Source organism: Excalfactoria chinensis, chromosome 2 (genome assembly GCF_039878825.1).
Source record: "Excalfactoria chinensis isolate bCotChi1 chromosome 2, bCotChi1.hap2, whole genome shotgun sequence".
Taxonomy (NCBI): Eukaryota; Metazoa; Chordata; class Aves; order Galliformes; family Phasianidae; genus Excalfactoria; species Excalfactoria chinensis.
The window spans coordinates 111116078-111133132 of NC_092826.1; the positions used below are offsets into that span (position 1 = coordinate 111116078).

Sequence of the window (17055 nt, forward strand, 5' to 3'; positions counted from 1 at the left end):
TGAAGGGTAACGTTGGAGAATTGCCTCTGATTTCGGAAGGGTCAGGATTTCACCCTGTGTGATCCAAACTTAAAAAGTCTTCCAAAGGATTTTGAATAATACAAAACTGTGCAACTTTTAACATCTGAGGGCCAAACACATTACTTTGGAAGGTCAAAAGGATGAATCTGGGAGCAGCTGACTACACTACCTTCTTCACTTTGCAGGTAGTACTTGAGTACTGTGTTCAAATTTGGGTCAGTTGCAACAAGAAAGACTTCAAGGCCATGGAGCATGTCCAGAGAAGGGCAGTGAAGTTATGAAGGGTCTGGAGCACATGCCTTATGAGGAATGGCAGAGAAAACTGGGATTGTTTAGTCTGGAGAAGAAGAGGATGAGGGGAGACTATATTGCTTTCCACAAGTACTGGAAAGAAGGTCGTGGTAAGGTGAGAATCAGCCTTTCTCCCAGATAACAGTGACAGAATGAGAGGTAATGGCCTCAAGTTGCACCAGGGGAGGTTCAGGTTGGATATAAAAAAAATCTTCTCAGAAAGAGTGGTGAGGCACTAGAACAAGCTGCCCAGGGAGATGGTGGAGTCATCGTTCCTGAAGGTGCTCAGAAAAAGGGTAGATGTGGCAATTAGAGACACGGTTCAGTGAGCATGGTGGGATTGGGTCTTGTTTTTTTTCCAGCCTTAATGATTCTATGATTCTAAGGGTCTCCTTTAAAAAACTTCCACCTCTACAATCACAAAGTCCTGGTCAGGAGACAGCAAAAGCCTCCCTTAGTTAGTTATCCTTAACTTCAGCTTGGATCCAGCTTTGGCCAGAGGTTACTCACCAAAAGTAAAATCTGGGCCCAGCTCTCAGTGATTCAAACCCTTCACTCGGTGCTGGAACCCTTCAACACTCCCATGATTTTTTTGGCACTGGGAGTTTATGACCCAAATTCTGGGACACTACCTGCCCCCATCCTACCCCTGTCTGAATCAGGCTATTCACTGTCCTTCTCCCCTGTGCTTCCAGGAGTCTGTTTTGGAATGCCTGGAAGAAAAAGGCATGATGCAAATCAGTTTAGAAAAGGGTATAAAGTGATGCCAGGAGCATGCAATGTGGCCAGCAACCTTCCAGCATGACAAGAAGCACTGCTTGCACAAGATCTGCATTCTTTAAGTGATTTTAATGCATTGTGTTCTGTTAATTACTGAGTTATTAGTCACTGTGAGAAGTCAACACACGCCAACAGATAGGAACCCACCTAGTTGACACTGGAAGCTCATTAGAAGCAGAAAGATATATTGTAACTGCACATGAAATAGGAAGGCCTGGCTGACTGCTGTGCTTTTAAGTACAGGTGAAAACGTTGCTGGGATTATTTAAAAACGAGACAGGAAGAGACAACAAAGCAAGTTATCTCACAACAATTCATCAGCCAGGAGCAAGGTGGACCTTATGTGCAGAGGAAGCTGCAAGGATGGCCGCCGCTGCCGGCCATGGGACGCGGGCGCTGCTCACGTTGCCGATCAGCCCCCCCCACTCTTCGTTCCTGCTGTGTTCCCATCCCTATCTCTGCCCGCTGGGCAGCACGGGCTGCACCTCCACCCTTGCCACGAGACGGGAAAAGCACAAAACCCCACGACTGACGCGGGGAGAAACTTTTCCTTCTGAATGTGGAGCACCAGAAGCATGGCTTTAAATTCCCTTAAGAAGGGCAAAATATCTGGGGCTGTCATTACCTCCGTACCCACGACCACGTATTTCGCTGCCTGTTGTCGTGAGCCCATGCAAGTTTATATAACAGAGACGAGCTGCCCCCGGCTGTGATGTAAGGGACGGGGTGGCGGCGTAGAGCGCCAGACGGGGGTTCGCCCCACTCGGAGCAGTGCCACCCCAAAGCACACCCGCACCTGAGTGCGGCCCCACCGGGCCTCGCACCGTCCTCTGCCACCCGCGCGGACGTGCACCGGGGGGGGAGGGAGGGGGGATGGACGTGCACGGGGGGGGGGGGGGGGGCGGGCAGGAGCCGGTGGAACAAAGGAAAAGAGGAGCAAAGAAAGTTCGAGCTGTGCGGTCGCCCCCTCTCCGTTCTGCCACCGTCGGCCACAGAAACCCCCCGAGAATCCCTCAATTCACCCCCCCACCCCGCCGCCTCGTCCTTCCTCCTCGCTCCTCCCGCCCCGCCCCGGGCTTCCCTTTAACGCGCGCTCCCGCCGCCAGCTCTGCCCCCTTTCCTCCCCACACCCTCTCCGAAAGCGCGCGCACGCGCACCCGTCCCCCCGCCCCTCCCTAAGCGGCCGGGCTAATTGGCTGCCGGGCGCGCGCGCGGTGCTCGGGGAGGGGGCCTGGCGCGAGCGCGCGCGGAGGCGTCGGCATCGGGGGCGCGCGCGCGCGCGGCGACAGCGGCTTCACTTCTGTTCGGGCAGCGGGGGCAGGAGCGGCGGCGGTAGAGGCGGTGTGGGCAGCGGCTGCCGTCGCCGTTCGGCTCGGAGGGGGGAAAAAGGGCAGAAAGAAGAAAGGGAGCTCAGCGGGCGGGCGGCAGGCAGCGCGGGGCGGGCTCATGACTCAGTGAGCGGCCGCTGCCCCCCGCCAGCCCCTCTCCCGGCCGCAGCCGGGGCCGCCGCTACGGATCATCCCGCCGCCCGCGCCCCGCGCCAGCCGGAGAGCCCCGCGCACAGGTAGCGGCCCCCCACCCCCGTGACCGACCCCCCGCAATCTCCGGCCCCTGCCTCCATCCCCAGCACCCCTCCCCCGCCCCGCCTCCGGCCCCATCCGCCCCCGGTGCCCTCTAGCAACTCTTCGCTCTCCGTTCGCAGTGCTCTCCCCTCTTTCCCCTCCCCCCGCATCCCACCCCCGGCCCCCACCGTCAGCACTCCCCCCCTCCCCCCCCTTTACCCCTCGGTGCCCCCTGCTGTGCCCCGACGCCGCCCTCCCGCAGTCTCCTCCGTGTCCCGGTGCGAGTCGGGCCGGGGCACCTACCCGTGTGCCCCCTCCCGTGGCCACGGGCCCGCGGCCAGCTCTGGGTGATGAAGGTGAGGATGACGGTCTCAGCCTGCCTTCGCTCGCGGGAAATCAGGACCACAGACGGAGGCTTCCCCGCGGACTAGCCTCCCCCCCTTCCCCCCCAACCCCCCCGGGACCTGCCTGGATCCCTTGCTTCGGCCGCGGGGTTTACGGGGGCACTCCTTGCCTACGTGTTTGTTTTCCCTCCTGAGAAGGCGGGGAGGTAGGGAAGTGCCCGGGGCTGACTGTGACCGAGGCAGCTCCTCCGGAGCTCCTCCGTTTACAATCCCCACTCCTAATCCCAGCCCTGCTGAATCATCCCGGGGAAAGCAGGCGGGCTCCCGGTCTCTGCCCTCCCGTTCCCTTTCGAGGTGCGGGGCGGGAGGTCGGGACCCCCGAGCGGGACATCCCCACGCCTTGCTCGCCCCGTTGGCACGCTGCTGCTCTCGGCTCCGAGCAGCGCCCAGTGCTTCCCAACCCGCTCGTGGCACTGAGATGCTTTCCCAGCGCTGTCATCCGCCTCTCGGTGTTTTTTTTCCATTCTCTTATTTGTTCATCTGTTTGTCTGCCTCCTGAGTTTGAGTTGCGAGTGTGTGACTTGGGGCCCTTTGGAAGGCACTCGGAGCGGGGCACAGAGCATCCGTTCAGCTGTGCCACATCTCTAAAATTGCGGCTATAGGGAGGAGAGAGCTGGGGAGAGTGCCCGGGGGTGTCACGGAGTGAAGGGGGGAAATCAGAAGGCAGCCAGACATCAGATGACAGATTCAAGCATTTTCCTGCTGTAAATGCTGGCATTACATGTTACAGTAATTATATGCTCAGGGCTACTGTTACAGTGTTTGTCTGCTGGATAGTAACCTGAACTTAACCCAGCAATGCAGTTGGTTTGGGATAATAGTAATATTTATAGCCAAGATTATTTGCAGCAGATGTCCCATGCATGCAGGCTTCGTTAAATAGGTTTTTAACTGTCTGGCCTGCAGTGTTAAAGCGTGTGTACGTACATCAGGAAGGGAATTTTCTCTTGAAAATGAGATGTGTTAAGCAAAGTTCAGAACTAAAATCTAAAGTAAATAAAGGCCATCAAAAGTGCTATTGAAAGAGATCAGGTGGTATTTTCACTGTATGTAGAAGCAAAGAAAACAGGTGCCTACAACCAAAATTGCACTGTCGTTATTAAATGCATATTTTGACTTGTCAGAATGTGGTGCTTCTGTGCTCTATTACCTCCAAATCTTCTGTTTGTTTTATCTTTACATCTGACAAGCAGGAGATAAATACAGAGGCATTAACCCATGTAAACATGTTAACTGTGCTCAGTATCCTGTAGCTGTACCGCTAAGAATGAACAATTTCTTACTTTAATTTTAGGAGTCGAACCCGCTGTTGTTTCAGTTGTTTTATGCAGCAAAGTGTAAATTTGTTTTATATAAATTTATGCGAGAAAATATGTCTTAAAAAACACCATTTTCAAAAATTGAATCCGAATGTAGCATAAACTGAATAAGGCACAACTGATCCCATATCCATCGCTTGCTATTTCTTGTAGCATCTAAATGTGTTGAACGTCTCAGGCTTGCAGGTTCTCCTTTCTGTTTAGCTTCATAAATTAGACCAAAAAAACCACCCCACCCTTAATCTTCTCCCTGGAGATTATAAACGTATAATCGCCAAGGTGAATAGTTTGACTCTTAAACGGTGATGGTGTCTGTACCTAAATAAAAAGGAAAGCAAGTGGAAGTTCACAGCAATTTTAAACTCTGGAGCAGATTCTGGATTTGGTCAGATTCAATCAGAAAAGCCACTCCAATGTGTGGGATTGCATGGATGTGAGCGAGGAATGTTGAGGCCTGTGTACCGTGAATGTGGCACCTTTGCTCTAGAGGAGGGCAGATAACATGCCCCTATCAGCCCCAGATTTGGCCTTAGAGTTATTGGGGGTTTTGTTTGTTGGTTTGGGGGTTGTTTTTTGCAATTTTCCAGCAGTCATGCCAATTTACAGACAGTTTTTCTTGGATGTCTGCTCTTCATTAGAATGCTTTGAGAAGTCCTAACAGCTGTAACTCCTCATCTTCCATAGTGTAATACTATTTAGAATGAAGGAAATAGTGAGAATAGCTAACTGGTATCTGAAGTGTGCATGTAAATTGTGAACTCAACTTCTGGAAGCACATTGGGGTTTCTTGTAGCTTGTGTTCCCTGACAGCTTTGTTGACTTGTGGCAGAGAATACTTTGTGTCCCCTTCCAGGATGCTTACTGCTCTAGAAGCATTGCATTTAGTAAACACAAATAGTTTTCTGTTAGTGCCTTTTGGTTCTGCAAGCGTTTCCATCCAGTGTGCCAAGATGTGGAGTTTGTAATGTGGAAACCCATGTTAGAGACTTGGAATGAACCCACAGGTTTATTTCATATGGGATAGCAGAGTCTTCAGATAGCAGTAGCTCTGGGTTTTTAACAAACGATGTGAGATGTGAGCTGGTGGCAGAGTGATGAGAAAGCTAACTTATGATATGACCAAGGGGTGGGAAAATCTCTTTTGTAGCAATGGTGTAGTACTCACACAATCGTGTTTTGTGCTTAACTGCAGTAACTTGTCGTTATCATAAATAGTAAATCTATCCTCTCTTCGTATATATTTCTTATAGAATTTAAAATGATCAACTCCTGAATTATTGTTAAGATGTTTATGGCAAAACTCTTCAGTATTAAGATAACTTAAGTGCTGTTATGCAAGTGTTTCAGTATGGAGACACGGATCTTGTGTGTTATTTCTTCCTGCACGAAATACTGTCGGACAGCTTCTTCTGGAAAAGCTGACTCTCGTGGTTTGTGTTTGGTTCAGTGCAGCATCTGCCATGTCTACAGAGGGGCAGAGAGTTGATGACAGTCCGAGCACTAGTGGAGGCAGCTCTGATGGAGATCAGCGTGAAGGCGTTCAGCCCGAACAAGAAAGGGAGCAAGTTCAACCCAAGAAAAAAGAGGGCAAAATATCAAGCAAAACAGCTGCTAAACTGTCAACTAGTGCTAAAAGGTACAGTGTTCCTTCTGTCTTTTTCTCTTCCTTTCTTGTTTTTCAGATGGCCATCAGATGTTATGTACTGGTTCAATATATTCATTTTCTTACTGTTTTATTGTAGCACTACTGTGTCAGTGTAATAGTCTTCTGAGGCCGGTCACGATAACGAGACCTGTATATTTTTTTTTCCTTTCTTTGACAAATTGGCTCTTTCACATGGTTTTAATAGTAGCCTGCATGATAAAAGCTGACATTTTTTTATTGCTAGTAAAACTCAGACAGTTTTGTAGCCTTATAAAATACATCTCTGTATGTGTATGTATGACTGATGTTGAAACTTGTCAGTGTAACTTACAGTTAATTAACCATAAACATTTCAGACAGTTCAGTAACTCAGCATGTTAGGACTACTGTAATACCTATTTCTGTAAAGAACTGCGTTCCCTTTTCCCAGATGGTCAGGTCAGAGACATTGAAGTGAACAACAAATGCATGTTGGTTTCATTACTTTAAACTGTGGTCTGTTTTAATACCTATTTCTTTAGTATCTCTTTATTTCTTGAGAGGAAAAGTGGATTTGTGGAACAGCTATTGAAATTACTCTCATGGAATTGTTTCTGTTGGAAGGAACTCTTAAGGGTTATCTAGTCCATCTCCTCAGCCATGAACAGGGACACCAACAGATAGATCAGAGTGCTCAGAGCCCTGTCCAGCCTGACATTGAATGTTTCCAAGACATCTATATGATCGTGTCCATTTCCGGATAATGACTGTCATGTTTGGTCCAGACTTGGGGAACTTCGTGCTTAGTGTTGCTCCATCAGTACTTACTGGTGTTTGTTCATATAGCAGAGTTCAGATGGGATTACAGTGGTTGTAGTTAAACACTTTTAGCAGAATCTGATGAGATCGACTTTGCAGACTGTCCCAGATCCTGTTGTTCACATTGCCTTGAATTGGTGAAATGCAAGAAAAAACGTTGGAGATGTGCTGCTGTGCAGGGAAAAAAGAATTGCACACAGAGTCTTGCAAAAAAAAGGAGAGGCCCTTTTGCTGTGACTTATAAAATTCTCCTATGTGCCTACATCTCATCGAGGTTCCAGCCTATGTCTTGGTTTCTTCTGTCCTTTGCTGTCTGTGTACTTCTCTGTCCTCGACTCACTTGTCTTTCCAGTGTGTTGTTAGCATGCTTCTCTCCTGCCCCAGGCACCTCCCCGTGAGGCCTTTGCCTTTTCTCCTTCCACAGCAAGATGCTTTCTCAAGACCCATTCCTAATATGATGCTGTGTGGAGATGACCTAGTTGTATTGGTTATAGGACAGCCAACAAAGCTTGCCAAGGTTTCTTTTCACAACTAAAATAAAAAAATAAAAAAAATAATAATAATAAAAATAAATAAATAAATAAAAAAAGCAAAAGCTTTCTCTTCAAGCCATAGTGCTACTCATTTAGTTAATTCCTGCAGTCATCATAGTTTCTGGGCTTTCTCTCTTCTGCCTGCTTGCTGCTGTTGTTTTTTAGTATAAGGGATATTGGACTAGACAGGAATGCGAAGGTCTCAAATCCAATTTTTAACATTTTTAGAGAAGAGTCTGAACTTTGTACAATGTCTGATGTGATGACTCCGTGATTCCAACAAGGGCCTGTGGACAGTATCCTATTAAAAAATTAATAATGATAAGTCAGAAATTGGTCTATTAATCTTAGCTTTGCATCTTCAAAGCTTAGAGCTTTTATGAACATGCATTTCACAGTGATAAAATTACTTAAACCTTTTAAAGTTTAATCATATCTGCTTATGATTCTGCTGAAACTAATTATGCCAGTTGCTGACATCAGTACATTTGCTGGTTAGACTCTAACGAGAGTTTAACGTTTACTAATATTGAAGAAAAGCCTTTGATTACGCATTTGAAAAGCTGAGATGATTTATAAAAGTATAAGGCTTCTGTAGATAAGCGCACAATAAATAACACTTTTGATAAATGTGTTTTCAGGAGTGCTGGTTGTCATAAAACTGGGGAAGAATCACAGTGATATAGTCTTCACATGGTTTAGTTTTTATTGTTGTGTAGTCTATTCAGTGGTTTTGTCAGCGTGTTACAGTGAGGACAACATTACTGTAAACATTCTTAATCTGATCTGGTATTTGTGTAACAGGTTTTGTTTCTTTGCTTTTTGATTAAAAGCTGTAAAACCTCACAGAAAGAATATCAGAAATTAGAGGATGAGGAAAATACGAAATTAAAGTGGAGGAATGAAAGGAGACGAGTAACATCAAAGAAGGGAAAATATATTATCACGTTCTGTGCCAATGATGTTGTTTTGTATACTCAGTTTCTGTAATACTTTTTTCATTAGAAATGAATAATGTGAGAATAAGGCTGTGCTTCTTCAATTGAATATAGTTTTTGATCATTAATGTTTTTAAAATGGACACAAATTGAAGTAATTCTGCTGTCCTTCTGGGAGGGAAAAAAAGACTGGCTGTGTGTTCAGCAACTTTATCCTTTGCTAGCTTTTGAATTCTGCAGTTTTCATGGCATTATACTGAGGTGACAGTAATCTTCACTTAATTAAAACAGTCAGCTCTGCTAACATCAGTAAAACATCCAAACAACAGAGAGTATAGTCATTAAGGAATTTTGACCAAAGCCTCAACTTATGTTTAGAACAGAGAATGCTAGTGAGTTAATGTAGCACTGGAGATAAATTATTCCCTGGTCTAATTAATAGGCTATGGGCTTCATTCTAACCTGAATTGGGAAGCCACATTTTGCCACCTGAAGAGACCTTCCTTGTGTACAGAAATGTAATCACAGTATTTCTGAATTAATTCTAACCCAGGTAGCATAAAGTAAGAATTTGTTCATTTCTAGTTGGCTTAATTTTGTTCTACTTTCTAATTGTGCGGTTACGCAGACAATTAGATCTACTTTTAAAGATTTTCAGTAGTATTGACTTCATATAAATCAAGATTTAGCAAAGCTCTTTTCCACTTGTGTAAACACCCTGCTATCATGCCTTATGCAGGAGTGTGCTGCTGTAGCAATTTAGTGTTTTTCAAAATGGTTTTGTTATGAAGGATATGTGAGGCTGCTTGAATGTGCATTTAAGATGCAGTGATTTTGTTTTACTTTGCTATAGGTGGCATCAAGAAAGCAGAATGCCTCCATGTTCAGTCCTTCTCTGTTAATACTTTTAAGGTTAGCCACTATACAGGTGTAATAGCTTACAGCATATGTCGTACAGTTTCCGGTCCTTCAATTTTCCTCACCCAGAGGGCATCACCCTAAACAGCAACCTTTCTTACACCTAACATGTCAAGATTGAGAAACTCACTGCATATCACAATTACAGTTCAGACATGGAATTGAATTGCTGTCCTTGAAAACAGCAGGCATCTTGTTACCTCTTAAGCAGCAAATCTTAGCCTGACCTTTGAATTGAGAGAAGTGTAACCACTCTTGGCTGACACAGTAGCTCGACAAATAAATGTATTGTTTTGCTCCTGAAGTTGGTAGTTGAAAATCTGTCAATCTGAGTGTCCAGTCCAGGATTTCTTTTTATAAATATCTGTGCTTACAATGAATTGTGAACTTTAAAACCTCAGTTATAGGTTTTCAGTATTATTATTATTATTTCAATTGAAAGAAGGAATATCTATGAGTTAATAGGTTACATTTGTTAGAAATCAGACTAAAATGAGCTTCTTTTTTTTCATCTTAGGGGTGCTTATCATAGTGCTATTTCCAAGGAACCTGCTTACCATGTTCTTTCTTATGAGAATTATCCTTGCTGTTTACATGTGCATCTAATATGATAATTGAATATTTTTCTCCTTTGAGCATGAATTTGACCTTCTTTGGATAAATTTCCTACTCAGTCACAGTTTCTGTGAGATTGAAATTTATACTGCTGATGGCATTTCTCAGTATTTCCTAAATGACCTGTACTTCAGTATGGAGTGTTGGTTCATGTCATTTCCATGAGTAAAGAGGCATGTATCCTAGAAAAGTAGATGTGGTTAAAGTGGGTTATTGTCAGATAGTCCTTCTTTGCTTCTTTTCCTTTTAATCCTATTGGGAAATCTTCTGACATGTTCAGTTGTCCCTTAGCTTTAGTGAACTTTAACTGTTTCATGAAGGAAACAACAGACAGTCCCCCTAGGCTTGGAACACCAGTAAATATATGTCTGTGAGAATTAATAATATTTGAAATCCACAATGTACTCTCGTGCTTCTGAAGTTAGGGGAAGATTAACCTTTGCACTATTACTTGAAGGCAAGTACGTTTGTTCTTTCCCATTAGTAAAATGGAGGGAAAACATGGTAATAGTAATTTTATATATTTATATAGTTATATGGAGAGAGGGAGACAGGCAAGCAGAGGTCAGATGATGTCTTTTAAGATCAAACAAAGAACAACAGATCTGATGTTGCAGGTTAAATGTTCTGTATGTACAGCTCAGAGCTTTGATTACTAGAGAGACTTCTACCTCCCCCGTTCCCAATATGTTGTAAACCAGCATGTCAGTAGTTTATATATATATATATATATAATATATATATATATGCACACACATTGTATATTTAATTATTTTAATATAGAATCTTTTTTACTTTACAATAACATAACTGTACTAAGACAGAAAATCCAAAGGAAAAAGTGCCAGAGAAAACCCTGCAAAAATGTGGGGTTTTGTTTTGTGTTTGTTTTGTTGTTTTTGTTTTTTTTTTGCCAGAGGCCGCATCAGCTCATAGTGAATCCTCTGTGGTCAGTGAAGGAAATGAGGCACATCTTCTCCTGTGCCAGATTCTGAAGGCAACTCAGTGGAGATTTGAAGCAAGTGCCAGAGCAGTGGAATAACTCATGCAGACAAAGGCTAGCTTGCATGTAGGAGGTCTCTATCAGAGCAAGGCTCTCTGGGATGTTATCTGATGATTTAATTGTAACTTTGAATGCCGTGACATGAGAGCAAGCTATTGCATGTCAGCTGTACAGAAACTGTTTATGAATGTGCTCCCAGCATGAATGCAAGGTAAATTAAAGTTACAACAAAAGAGGTATAAGGTGTATATCTTGTTTGGGGAATGGCACAGAGGAGGAGAATAAGCATGGACAATTTGCTGAGTATGATGTTAATGTTTCAGTTTTTTGTGTACAAATAAGCATAAATAAAATGTCTCTTTATCTTAGATACTTTATAAAACAATTAGGACTTTTGGACATAAAGTATCATCTGATCAATTTTTGTTGATTGAAACAGCAAGGTGTTTTGCTCTTGCTTCCTGAATCACAGGAAAAGCTCCATTTTGAAACATTCTAGTGCTATAGGCATTTGAAATTGAAATTTATTTATTTTTATTTAACTAGAACAAAAGGAGAAGAAGAGAGGAGACTCTATCCATTTGTTTTCAGAGTGGAAGTGAAATGGATTCAGATTTAGGAGGATGAATGGAAGGTTTTTGATCTAGGACATAGGCTATGTTTGCCAACCCATTATTGGTGTCTCAAGGACACATCATAGTGCAGTGAAATACTAACTGCTCCTGTTTTCATATGTACAACAAAGGAATGATCCCTGACTCCAGAAGTTTAATGCCACAATTCTTTAATCTACCAGAAGTTAGAAGTGGTTTGTAGAAAAAGCAAATAAACCTATAAAATGTGAAATTGGTGGAGATTTCACTCTACTTATATTTTCTGTGTTTTGGAATTGTCATACAGTTGATTTCAAAAACATGATGAAACTTTGACATATACAGAAGAAATATTTTAAGCATCTCCCACAGATGTAAGATGAGGAAATATTGGTGGTAGGTGGACAGTTGGGCTGGATGATCTTGGTGGCCTTTTCCAACCTTGGTGATTCTATGATTCTAAGATATCTTCATTTTGAAGGGTGCAAATATTCAAGGTAGTTTAAATGCAGTAACTTTTTAAAGCAATGTTTGGTGTACTTAGACTTCACTAATCGGATTTTTCCTTTTGAAAAATGTGCTGGACTTGAAGTGTTACCGTGAGTTTCTGCAAATATTGATTAAGCAGTCTGTGCTTGTATCTTTACAAGAAAGAAATGATGCTTACTGGAGAATTTCTACTTCTCGGAGTTGTAAATATTTCAATGAATAGAATAACCAAATAAACATTCAATTTCTTCCTATCTACAGAAATAACTGATGTCTATATGTAGGGTTGGGGTAGACAGGTGTTGGAAGAAAAATTAGAGTGTCTGAAAGACTGTTTTTTCTTGTCAACTGCATTAGGAGGTAGAAGTAATATTCTTTATTAACAGGTCTTACTGACGTATGTCCTAATTATTTCAGAATGTAATTACTAAAGAATTGGAATTTTTGGTTCATGCTAATTTCCTCTATACCCTTCAGTTTGTTGATTCTTTACAGCCACAAAATCAACTAATACTAGCATAATGGGAACTTTAATAGTGTCTCTGAGACTCCTTAGTGTGTAAGATTGTATTTAGATTTTGAAATTATAGAGGATTAATGTAAACTGGTCATTTCTTTTTGTTGTACGTGAATGTTTATTTTGATATATTGTTTTGGTTTTGTTTGATTGTTTTCATCCAGTATTATGTGCAAAAAGGGTGGCAGTCATTTTGAACTGGATGTGTACATACTTCATGTCAGATCTCAGATCTTAGACTGTGGCTTAGGTACTTATGCAAGGAACTTGAGTGGTGCTTTTGTGCAGTTTTTCTTTCTTAGTGTGGGACATAAAATCAAGTGTAATCTGCATCTGTACTATATGAGATCTTGTGCAGGAAGAAGAGTGAAGAAAATACTGATGGTACACTTCCTTTTCTTTCCTCTTCTTGATCGTTTATGCTTTTGCCCTGAAATAGCCTATAAAACAGCCTTGGGACATAGTTTGTAGATGACAATTACACTTCTGTGTATGGCTTGGGAACAGTAAGCTCCTACAAATTCCCGTGGAATTTCTATGAGCTCCTATCCTTCATGTTTGATCTTCTCTGTGGGTGAAGATGCTCACTGTCATGCAGACACTAGCACAAAGCAAAGGATCCATACTGCCAGATATGAAGCAGAATGAGAATCCAAGTGCTTGGCATGGTAGCACAGGCCTGAAAAGCATCCAAATCCTTAACAAATGTGTTGTAGTGCCTAAAGGAGGAGCTCCAGCAGGGTGCTGGTAACTAAGAGGCACCTGCTGGGTACATGCTGCAAGCAGGCCTTTATCAGTGGCCTGGTGCACATGGCAAGGCAGTGTGCAAGTCTTCAGATGACAACAAACTGAAGGGAGCAGGGCTACTGCCCAGTGGGACCTAGGCTGAGAGGCAGATAGATAGGAGGTAAACAAAAAGGTATGGTGTATAAGGCATTTAATTGTGTAATTGAGCAAAGTAGCTGAGCACACCGACCTACAGGAAAATTAGGATTTTCTAGGTATCTGTACATGGAACAGTTAGTCCAAGACTTAAATGCTTATGTTTGGTGTTTTTCTTTAAGTTTTGATTTTTAGCATTTTGATCTTGAGCATTTTCATGAACTCTTACAGCATCAGCTTGCTATTAACAATGTCAAGAGTTGTATTTTATCATAATTGACTGCTGTAGAAATGTTCATAAGGTCGAAAGAAATATTTTGCAAAAGTCAGTCCTGTTAATATCCTTTTTTTTTTTTTTTTTCCCCCTCTTAAGGATTCAGAAAGAACTTGCAGAAATTACATTAGACCCTCCTCCAAACTGTAGGTAAGATCACATTGATTTTATTAATTTAGAATATGGGAATGGAATATGTGGAATCATGGAAATTGTATAGAGGACTGTGGTAAACTTTGCCCTTGCTTTGTGCTAATTGGCAGTTCTTGAATAGAAGATAATAGATGACATGTTTGCCTATGTAAGGAAAATTGATATGATGCACTTCCTGGTAACAGAAGTAACGGTAAAAGCTGATGAAATATATAGCATGTTAATACAGGATAAAAATTGAATTGTCTTTCATTTGTGGTATTAAAACAACAGCATTTTGTTTGATTCTTTAATCTTGGTGGCAGTTACTGGTGTGTCTGATTCCTTTTTCTTGCAAATTGTTAACACTGAATATAATGGAGAACAAAAAACGTTACACGCACAAATTAATAATAATCTTCTGATGGAGTTTCTGGTGATCCATTATGATATGCAGTGGAAATGTCTTGAATTAGAGGCTATCATCATATATCCTTACTCTGTGCTTGCTTGTTTTTGTTGTTGTTGTTGTGGTTTGTGGGTTTTTTGTTTTTTTTTTTTTGGGGGGGGGGGGGGGGAGAGGGAGGGAAAGGGGGGGTTGTTTGTTTTGTTTTTGTCAGGTACATTGATTTAGGGTGTGCTTAAAACTTTCTTTGAAATGGCTGATGAGGCAGGCCTAGAAAACCTTGCTGCCTTGTGGCCAGGCAGTGTGCTGTTTCTTACAAATGGCCATCTTGGATTTCTTCTCTGTTGGCTTGACATATGGTCTGCCCTATGTTGATGCCTCTAGCAGTGGGTGTAAGGTGGCAAGGGGCAGATCCATCCAGTACTGCCCACTGATTCTAGCAAGTGTGGTTGTCCTCTTGGTGTGGTAAAAGAAAAGATGACATACAGCTTTCACAATGAATCCCAGTACATTTTGGTACTGAATTAACTGAGCAACTGGTGGTAAAAGTGGCAGTCAGCACTATTGTTTTGGTCTCTTGACAAAAGGATGTGTGAGGAAGCATTTGAACAAGAGTTGATACGGTCGTGCTGTGTCTGAAGATGTAAGTCAAGTGGCTATGTATTAAAATACTGCATAGTGAAGTAGCCTTGCAATAAAAGCATTCAAAGAGCATTTCAGTCAATTAGGATGAACGGTTCCTTGCTAGATAAAACATTTTAATAGCTAAGCTGTTCTGTCATACTTACGACCATGTGTGAGTCTTCAATCACATCAAAGCTGTTTTAAATGGCAGATCTTTACTTAGGTGTTGATGACTGATGCCTATTAGTGGATTGATTTGCTGAGATGAATGTAAAACTTCAGTCTGTTGCAGAAGAATGCATAAGACTTTGAACTGAGTCTACAAGACATACAGTATTTACTTACTTACATCATTTCTTCTTGTTTCTGAATCCTTCCCTTTGTAACAAAGCGGTTGTTTCAGTGCACAAGCTACTGTTTGCTTTTCTTTTGCTAGCAAATGTAAAGTGAGTTGTCTGTCATAGTGGAAAGCCCTTTTGTGACTTGCAATTAAAAAGAGTGAGCTGAAGATTTCCTGTTTGGTTTTCTGTTTGGTTGGTTTGGTTTTGAATTATTTACACTAATGATAAAATAACAATAAAATGTGCTGTGTGGTGTTTTGAAAAATCAAAATCTTGCATTTTTCTATGTGTGTCTGCTGCTTTAACACAGTTCTCGAGATAAAGAATTATTTCATGTTGTGATCCTGATAGATAACCATTAGTATCTTTGCTATTAGTAAATATGCTTTACAGTCAATACAGAATCACTTCATTTGGTTTTATGCTCTGTTGACATAGTCTAAACAGTGTTTTCATTTGAACTTCATCTATTTTCTATTATAGTTAAACATTACAGAATAAATACATCAGCCAGACATGGTTCTTCAGCATAATGTAGAAAGCCAAGCTGTGATATTGTATATCTTATCCTAAAATACTGATACACACTTTCTTGGTTTTAGTAAAATTTAGGTCATCATTAAAAGAGACGTTATTTTCTATTAAATCATATTTCATAAAGATAAGCTCCTTACAGACGAAAGCTACATAAAATGGCTGTGATTCCTAGCCTACCTTTGCTGCGTGTCCTCTTTTATTTAATAGGGAGTTGTGTGTATAAAATAAATGACTGCGCAATAACAATGTGACAAAGCTCAGAATTAAACATCACCAGATGTGAAGAAAAACTGTAATTCAGGCATACTATGTTTTTTAGGAACCAGGCAGGATATTGAACTGAATTGGAACTTGTGTGAAATGTTGCAAGATATGCTGTAAGACTTTCAGTTGACTGCAGCAAGTCAGAACTTCAGGTTTTTTTCTTTCTGGAAATAAAATGCAAATGGAGCAGTTTCTGTAGTACAGAAGCATCTCTTAATGGCATGGTTGGCTACAGAGTCAATACAAGCTCCCAGGGAGTTACAGCTTCCACTTCTGCAGCAGCTGCAATGTTAACACTTCCCCCTCCTAATCTCCCACAAAGAGTATAGGCTATATCATCTTGTTTGCCTGAAAGACAAAAACCAAAAATCTTGCTCACACATGTGCTTTGTAGTTGGCAGATTCTCTTTGCTTTGACTTGTAGCATCTTTCCAAAATATGGAAAGCTGTGGATTTTGGAGTTCCTAAAAGGGGGGAAAAGTAGTGTGTATCTGTCATGTTGGTCTTTAAAAGAAGAATTAATGTTATAAAATGTCAGAGTTGCCAGCTTTCCTAGGTTTTGTATTTTGTATTTTGCAGTTTGTATTCTGGGCAATGAAGGGAGTCCTATCGTCAAACTTTGGATCATCCCCTAGGACTGAGAATATATTATGTACTTATGTGTCAAAAAGTCTCATTGGGGGCTGTGTGGGAGTTCAGCAATGTAATCACTGCTATTTTCGGAAGAAGACGTGTCATAAAAGAGTCAGTTATTCTTCAAATCTTGCAGAAAGAACTGGATGTTTTCTACCATGTGCTTCCCCCCTTTACTTTTGTGTAGAACTTAATTTACAGTCAAGGAAAGTCAAGAATACTAAGCAGGTACATCTGTATTTTAAATCTGCAGCATTGTCACATTTTAGTTTGTCAGGAGACAATATAGCTAAATTGTAGAGATTTTGCACTCATCTCTATTTCTTCCTCAAGGAGTTACTGCAGCTTGATTGCTAATATGTTATACATCTCCTACCTCAGAGTGACACAGAGTATACCATTTCTCAAAGGTGGTAAAAACCTTATCCTTAGGTATCATTTTCTTATATTACAATGCAGGAATATTGGAATTATCAGAAATCCTACCTAAACAATGCTTTTTAAAACTTTCCTGTATTTTGGACTATCTTGTTGAA

General features: G+C 41.8%; 1 protein-coding gene across 2 annotated transcripts in view; it reads left to right on the forward strand.

Annotated features, from left to right (window-relative positions):
* The first annotated feature begins 2318 nt into the window (after positions 1-2318).
* The window catches only part of LOC140248152 (ubiquitin-conjugating enzyme E2 E2), a 208456-nt gene continuing 193719 nt past the window's right edge, over positions 2319-17055 (forward strand). The window contains exons 1-3 of one of the 2 annotated variants that reach the window (XM_072328619.1): positions 2319-2656; positions 5830-6013; positions 13682-13732. In XM_072328619.1, the coding sequence (XP_072184720.1) occupies positions 5838-6013; positions 13682-13732 (227 nt within the window). In that variant the 5' untranslated portion in view covers positions 2319-2656; positions 5830-5837. Of the gene's footprint in view, positions 2657-5824; positions 6014-13681; positions 13733-17055 lie in introns of both variants that reach the window. The other variant, XM_072328618.1, reaches the window with a different exon arrangement.